The following is an 8,138-nucleotide window of genomic DNA, read 5'->3' on the forward strand; positions in this document are numbered from 1 at the left end:
CTTTCTTCTTATCCTAGCTTAGCCTTTTGTTGCCCTGAACCAGGCCTGCCTAGCTGGCCTTACTTCTCCCCTAGCCACTCCCCAACAAACCTCCCAAAAGCCCCTCTGTACCCTAACCATACTGAATTTGTAAACTAACCATTAAAAAACTTGCAGTTTTTGCCCATGCTGCGCTTTCTCAAGGCTCTGTGCCTTTGCAGAGACTAAGTATCTCCTCCCTGGAATGCTGTTCTTGCCCTTGGCCCCCTGGGGAACTCCAACATTGAACGCAAGCCCTGTGTTCCAGGACTCCAGCCCTACGTGGTGACGCGATTCCACTGCGTCCTGTAGACGTTTTCATTATAGGAATTTTACCTTGTGTTGGGCCATGTACTTTCAGGACCATCACCCCTACTAGGCGTCAGTCCTTGAAAGCGGGGGCAAGGTTCTTTCTGCTTCTAAATCCTGGTTGGCAGGGTCCGGCCCACAGGATGCACCCAAGGACTCTTTGAGGACGCCCAGCAAGGCTCCTTGAGGGGCATGTAGTTCCACAGAGAAGCTTCCGTTAGGTATGATTGTTGAAAATATATTCTGCACTCCTTCAGTCTTTTTCTAGATGAATATATCATTTTAAATAAGAGCACTTTTGTTGTCTCAAAATCCTACTCAAGCAATATGATATCCAAATTACAGTACATTATATGGGACTGTGGATACACGTGTCTAGGTGCCATCTTCACTAAACTCAGTATTATCAATCACTATTTTAGAATTAAAATTCACTTCTTTCTGTGTTGAGAAAAACCCTTCATTATTTTCTGCCTTAGTACTACCCCAGGCCTTATTTAAAGCTCTGCTGCTAGTTGCCTACCCCAGCTCCCGGGGCTTTACACAGCGGAAGCGTTCATTGACCCCCTTGTCTCCCATTGTAATTTCCACTGTTGTGTTGCTCTAGCTGCCCCTCCGCTAGAAAGAGACTGCATTTAATTCTCCTAAGCAGAGGTCACATCCAGCCCGCTACGTTCAGAGGTTAATCTGTCCCTGTTTCCATAATCAGGGCTGGTAGATGTGAGCACACAGAATAAAGGCGTAGGTCTTATTTTGTATCTACACTGGGATTTCCTTCTGGTAGGTCCTTTCTCATCAGAAACTCTTTCTCGCTTCCTTTCTAAATGTGCCACCTCCCTTTGATTGTTCTTTAGTAAATCTTCACACTCTTACCCCAGATGAGACCATTTAAAAAAAAAAAATCGTGGTGCTTTCTTCATGGGCTAATTAAAGAAATGTACTGTAGGTTACAACTTCAACGGGACATCATATGGCTAAATTTAATTTTAAAATACTGAATCCACTATAACCATCCATTGGGGGTTGGTAAGACAAGGGGTATATGGTCCCAAACAGCTGTGGACCAGGATGCCAGACATCCAGCTCTCCACCCTCTGCCCCTCCTCTTTTTCTTCCTTCTTGAGGTCTTCAGTTTGGGGTCACTGAGAGTATTTTCTGCAAGCCTCTCCTTTGGTTCCTAACAAGGCTGGTACACAGTGAAAGGCAGGAAGAAAAGTATTTGGAAGGTAAAGGGTTCAAAATTGATTGAATATGGCCACAGCTGATACAAATTTTCATTTTCAATTCAAAATTCGACACAAATGATCCTTTTTTTTTTTTTTATGGTACGCGGGCCTCTCACTGTTGTGGCCTCTCCCGTTGCGGAGCACAGGCTCCAGACGCGCAGGCTTAGTGGCCATGGCTCACGGGCCCAGCCGCCCCACGGCATGTGGGATCCTCCCGGACCGGGGCACGAACCTGTGTCCCCTGCATCGGCAGGCGGACTCTCAACCACTGCGCCACCAGGGAAGCCCGACAAAAATGATTCTTGAAGACTTATAGCAAGGTTGTCTTGCAAAATATGTTACCCATTTTGCTAAATTCCAAATAACTAGTCCTTAAAGGAGAGAGTTTTAGTATTACCATGTTTGTGATATGAAGTCAGGTGAGGCTCCTCCAATTTTCTCGTTCCTTTGAAACCTGATGATTGCATTCTCTGGCAGCACCACTGAGAGAGGTGTGTCTGGTGGAGGGAAATGATTGCTCTTGCCTTGCCTTGCCTTCAGTAAAGTCCCTGAGCTTTTTCTGCATTTCGTGCCATCAGAGATGTCTGTTCTGAATGAAAATAGTCCCTAACCTGTCAGTAACTTTCTCCATTTAGAGAACACACATGTAATTTCTCCTAACTCCAAAAGACAAGGAAGCCAGAAGGAATTTTCCTTCATTTTGGCATCCTCCCTCCTTGCCAGGCCAGAGGTTCACAGCACGAGGTCTTCCCTGACTACCTCCCCGGGGTCCTGTTCACATCAGAAGGCTGCGGCCTCCGGCTCCTTCAGGGAAAGCGTGTTTGCTGGGCTTAATGCTCTGACTTCCGGTTTTCTCCATTGAAGGGAAGTGCCTCTAGCAGGTGTTGCTCAACCACCCACAGGTGGGGACCACGTGCTCCTCTGGGCAGGGCGCCTTTGGTGCCATGTAACTGGCAGGAAACCCCTCCCAGCCGAGCTGGAATCCATCCTCCCTTCCTTGTTGATAGAACAAGGCTTGGGCAAATTGCCTCCAAGTTTCCTCTTTGAGAAGATTCACCACAGAGGGAGTTTGATTTCTTGAAATAACGAGCAACATTCTAAATGGGATCACCGGAGAACCAGGTTGGACTCATCATTTTCTCTGTGCTCCGGAAAAATCACTGGGCGTCTGAAGGAGGTTGTTGGGCAGTGAGATTCTCCGCTAGAAAGAGACTGCAGACAAGAGTGTTCTTCCCTTGGTGTACAATTATAACCGTGTGGTCTTGGGGACGTGGCTGGGTAGGAGAATCCCCTCCCAGCGTTCTGACGTGGTTTGTCTGGGTCTGCAGCCAGCTCTTAATTCCTATTACACAAAATATTAGCCTCTCGTTACCTTTCTTTGAGCAGTTTAGCAATTTTCCATCAAGCTATTCGGATTTAGGACTGTGCCCCCAAAGGAAATGATAATTCCCATATTGTTGAACCCTCCTCCCCTTATCCATGTAGCATGGCCTCACATTGCCTTCCTGACAGCAGGGATATTAAGTCATCGATTAAAACTTCAAGATTCAGTGCTGCCTCTGAGATGAATCACTCCTATCCTCTCACCCGGTCACTACTGACTATTTTTCCCTTAGAAGGAGCTGTGCCTCTGGAAATCATTAAGCCTGTGTATGTCGTCAGCTCCCTCGGTCCCTTCTGGTCAGATCAGGAGCCCCATTTCCTAAGGCCTGGAAAACAAGCAGTTCCGCCATAACCCTGTCTGTGAGTGTCCTACCTTATCCAGAGGGACAGGTGCCATTGCCTGTCCTCAGAAGGCGTGCTTGTACTTGGGACAAGAGCACAGACAGTCATGGTGATTCGTTACCCCTGAGGGCCAGTGAGAGCAATCTGGATAGCAAAAACTGCCTTTTCTTCTCAGTCTCTCCTTTTTGTGCCCCTTCCGTTGTTAAAACTCAGGGGCCTCCTGGCCCTCATCAAATGTGTATCCGGTACCTACGCCAGACGTCCTCCTGTTCTTTATGTTCTAAGATGGCCTTGCCAACAGAGACACACTTAGGGCAGAATAGACATGAGGCCTCAGGGAGCCAGCAAGAATACGGGCAAACTGACGATGCCCAGGTCAGGTGAATGCGGTGGATTTTGACCCAAGGAGAGCATGGACAGGATGCTCAGAACTCTTCCCCGTAGCGGAACGAGCTGCTCTGAAGAGCCAGTGAAGGAAGGCACAGTGCCTGGCTCCTCCACGATCCCCTGCAGTGTTGACCAACTCTGTAGCCTAAAATAATTAATAGGGCACTAAATCGAATTCAGTTTGGGCATGAAATAGGGCAAAAGAAAGCCACTTAGCGGGGCCCTTCCGGGTGTGCTGGTGGAGAATGTCCACTGGCTGAAGTCGGGAGCACGGCCGCCCTTCCCCTTCCCACAGAGCAGAGTGAGGGTGCGTGGGGGGCCGGGGGGCGTGGATAAGGGCTTTCACATCAGATTCACACCTACCCTGCTCCCCCATCCTATAAGGGGACATTTCCTTGTGGAATACCTTGAACTTGGTCTACATCAGTCATTCTGGAGAATATAATAGGGTAGCCTAGCAGCATCTACTTGGTTGATGTAAAGGCTTTTCCTTGATCAAAATCCTGGCCCATTTTTATTCGAATCATGCTAACTTATACTGTTTTATTCTTATTCAAAAAGTAATGCATAGTTAATATAATTTAGGAATTAAAAGCAAAAAACAAAAGGAATATAAAAACCATCCGTAGTTCCACATTTCAAGAGTAATCGCCATTTGCATTTTGCTGTATTTCCTTCTAGAGTGTTTTCTCTGCTATTTTGCTTCTCTTTCCTCAAAATAGAAACCTTTGTTTCTCTTAATCATTTATGACAGTTGAAAAAAGACTTCTTAATGTGGAGAAAGTGGCAATTCTCCTGGAATCCATTTCTCTGAGGCAACTGTTAAGAGATGGATGTGAAGGTTTCCAATCATCCCCCATATTCACAATCTTAATAACAGAAATGAACATGTAACATACATTCTGTTCTGCACCATTTTTTCTACTTAATATGTTACTTGCATCTTTACAGGACAAGGGCACTTCTTGTTTCATTATTGCCTGCCTCAAATCTAGTTGTCCAGGTGGTCCACCGCTTATGTGACCAACCCCCTACTGAGGGAGGGCTGGACACACATTGCTTCTTGGTCTTTCATGCTCTTCTTCCTGGGTTCCTTCCAAGATCATCTCCTAGTGTCCTTCAGGTGGGCAGGTAGGCCTCTCCTCTGCCTTACTCTTTGGGTGCCTTTAGTACACCCGGAAAACTCTCTTCTTCGCATTCCTTCCTTGCGGCTCTTCTGTCGGACAGCTGATAGGTTATAGACTGGACTGCGGCCAACTCTAATATATGGGAAACAGAGAAAACCTCTGAAAGGAAATAGTATGTATCAGCTTAGTCTCCTCTGGAGCAGCGTAGTGATTTGCGGGAGAATTGATGGTAGTGGGGTGGATAAGATTTTAGATTTCAAAGAACAGGGCCGGTGATGACAGTCTTGCGGCGTGATTTCGAGTCTCTGAGAACCTGGCCTCACAGAACTTACCCATCCACACAGGCGCTGGCCTTATATTTAAAGATAATCTTGTTGGTGGCCTCCTGGGAAGCCTTTTCCCAATGCTACTGCTATTGCTAAGGCCACCTGTTTTATTGTAGTAAAATATACATAACATAAAATTGACCATTTTAACCATTTTTAAGCGTGCAGTTCAGTGGCATTAAGTACGTTCACATGGTTGTGCAACCATCCCCACCATTCATCTCCAGAGCTTTTACTCAAATTGAAACTCTGCACCCATGAACACGGACTCCCCACTCCCTCTTCCCCTCAGCCTTTGGCAACCACCGTTTTGTGTCCTACCTCTGTGATCTTGACGACTCCGGGTACTACCTCATCTACACGGAGTCACAGTGTTTGCCATTTTGTGACTGGCGTATTTCACTCAGCTTAACGTTCGTCCACGTCACAGCAAATGCCAGAATTTCCTCCCTGTTTAAGGCTAAACGATATTCCATTGCGTGTATATATCCTATTTTGTTTGTTCACTTATCCGTCAATGAACACTTGGGCTTCTTTTACCTTTTGGCTATTATGAATAGTGCTGCTATGAACATCAGTGTGCAGATATCTGTATCTGGGTCCCTACTTTCATTCTTGTGGAGTACATACCCATAAGTGGAATTTCTGGATTATATAATTCTATTTTTAGTATTTTGAGGAACTGCCACACTGTTTCCCACAGCAGCTGTACCACTTCACATTCCCATCAGTGCACAAGGATTCCAATTTCTCTACATCCTTGCCAACACTTGTTACTTCTTGATTTTTTTTTTTTCTTCTTTTTTTGGCAATGGCTATCCTAATGCGTGTGAACTGGTCAGGCCAATTTTTTAATGTCTCTTGGAAATCACCTCCTGAGTCCTTGAGCCAATCTTTGAAAAGTATCACATGTGGTGAATCTTGATCCTTTGAAGAGGAATTTGATTGATGAAATTTTCTATTTAAAAGTAACTAAAAATCTTTTTCCACTCTACTAATTTTTTTCTTGACAATTTCCAAAAGGATCTGAAGCAGCCATGGCAAAGTTACTCAGAGTGAAAGATGGGTGATCAAGGTGGCAGGTACTGATTATGGGAACAAAATAAGGTTGAACAGCTGGTGTCCTTCCTTTACCCTAAAGGCCCTGAAAAAGGCAAGTTCCCGAAATGGTATGCCATGATGGCCTGGCTGAGATGGGGTCGTGGTGTTCCCAAGATGCCTTCTTTGAAGGATGACACTTCTAGATAAATAAACTGCCCGATATATTTTCCTTTATTTTTTTATACCCTTTGACCAACATCTCCCCATTTCTCCCACCTCCCCAGCCCCTGGCAACCATCATGCTATTCTCTGTTTCTGTGAGTTTGGCTCTTTTTAGATTCACATATGAGTGAGATCATACAGTATTTGTCTTTCTCTGTCTGACGTATTTCAGACAGAGATGCCCTCAAGGTCCATCCATGTTGTCACAAATGGCAAATTTCCTTCTTTCTTATGGCTAAATAATATTCCATGTATATCACATTTTCTTTGTCCATTCATCCATCAATGGACACTTAGGTTGTTACCATGTCTTGACTATTGTCAATAATGCTGCAATGAACATGAGAGTGGAGATATCTCTTCAAGATACTGATTTCATTTCCTTTGGGTATATACCCAGAAGTTGAATTGCTGGATCACATGGTAGTTCTACTTTTAATTTTTTGAGGAATCTCCATACTGTTTTCCATAGTGGCGGTACCAGCTTACATTCCCACCAGCAGTGCATGAGGGTTCCCTTTTATCCACATCCTCACCACACTTGTTATCTCTTGGCTTGAACATTTCTGTAGACACAGCAGCCATCAAGACCAGGATAACCCTGATCTACCTCTCTCACTCTCTTTCTCTCTCTCTAGGGAAGACGTGGAGATAAAGAACTCTACTCTCCTAATATGGCCAATCAAAGAAGTTAACACTGGGGATTTACAAGCACTAAGACAGGAGAACCCTAGAAGGAAGAAAAAGAAAGCCACCAAGAGGCTACCTCTCCAGGAGGTGGTCTCCTCGGACTCAGATGACTCTTCCCATGGAAACAGGTCCCGAGAGTCCTACCCCAAAACACACCCCAAGCCCAGGCTGGGAGAGGGACAACATCATTTCTTTCAGGAACACCCTGAAATGTCTCTCAAGGATAGTGCATGTAAGATCACTCCCCAGTTTCCGGGCCAGTTTAGGCGCCAGGACAGCAAAAACTCTTAACACCCTTAAGCAATGCTGACATCCACTTCCCCAGAGAAGGTCCTCGGTGTGGGGTCTAGGAGTCAACCAGCCACGCCATCGCTGCCACACCTCCACCTCGAGCAGCCCTGCCCTGCCCTGCCCTTATAAAGCCACCCACAGCAGCAAAGCGCTGAGGGGCATCTCTGAGAAACCTGAAAGCAGTCTAGTGGCAACCATGTTTAAGAGAACCAGTGTTCCTCCTGGGCTGCCCTCAGCCACCAGACATTGTGGAACTAGCCCCTCTGCTGAGGTAAGGCCATGCTTCATTCTACCTCTGCCTTCCCCGGTTGTAACAAAGGTAGACTTCCCTGCCATCCTCCACCTGGATCTGTTTGAGCTTATTGGTTCTGGCTTTCCTGGACCATTCTTTATCCTATTATTTTCCCTGCCCCCACAAAACTGACTGAATACCATCTTCTGGTAGACTCCCCACACCCAGAAATTTAATCTGATAGATTACCATCATAGGATTTTCAAATTTTTTGAAATTTGTAGTTCTAATCTTGAAATTATGTAGTTCTAATCCAAGCCTACAGTCTTGTTTTAAATTGATTATCTCATCAGAATTAGAGATTTTATCATTAAATGTTAGGACTGAAATTAAGACCTAGTAACTTGTCTGAGAGCTGCAAGGCTGAACATTGCCTATTTTACTGTTTTCTGAAAATTTTTATTGAGCCCTCCCTAATTAGTTTTATCTGTAGTCTGTTGTAGGTACCTCTGAGTGTGGAACCAGAATAAAAACTCTTACATTG

General features: G+C 45.3%; 1 protein-coding gene across 1 annotated transcript in view; it reads left to right on the forward strand.

The window, feature by feature from the left end:
* VWA3B (von Willebrand factor A domain containing 3B) overlaps window positions 1-7,686 on the forward strand; it is a 206,246-nt gene extending 198,560 nt beyond the window's left edge. Inside the window, exons 29-30 of the mRNA XM_024743834.1 lie at window positions 7,020-7,238; window positions 7,373-7,686. Coding sequence (XP_024599602.1) covers window positions 7,020-7,238; window positions 7,373-7,421 — 268 coding nt within the window. The 3' untranslated portion in view covers window positions 7,422-7,686. The remainder of the gene's footprint in view (window positions 1-7,019; window positions 7,239-7,372) is intronic.
* Window positions 7,687-8,138: the final 452 nt, after the last annotated feature.

The sequence above is a fragment of the Neophocaena asiaeorientalis genome, unplaced genomic scaffold (assembly GCF_003031525.2).
Source record: "Neophocaena asiaeorientalis asiaeorientalis breed wild unplaced genomic scaffold, Neophocaena_asiaeorientalis_V1.1 scaffold114, whole genome shotgun sequence".
Taxonomy (NCBI): Eukaryota; Metazoa; Chordata; class Mammalia; order Artiodactyla; family Phocoenidae; genus Neophocaena; species Neophocaena asiaeorientalis.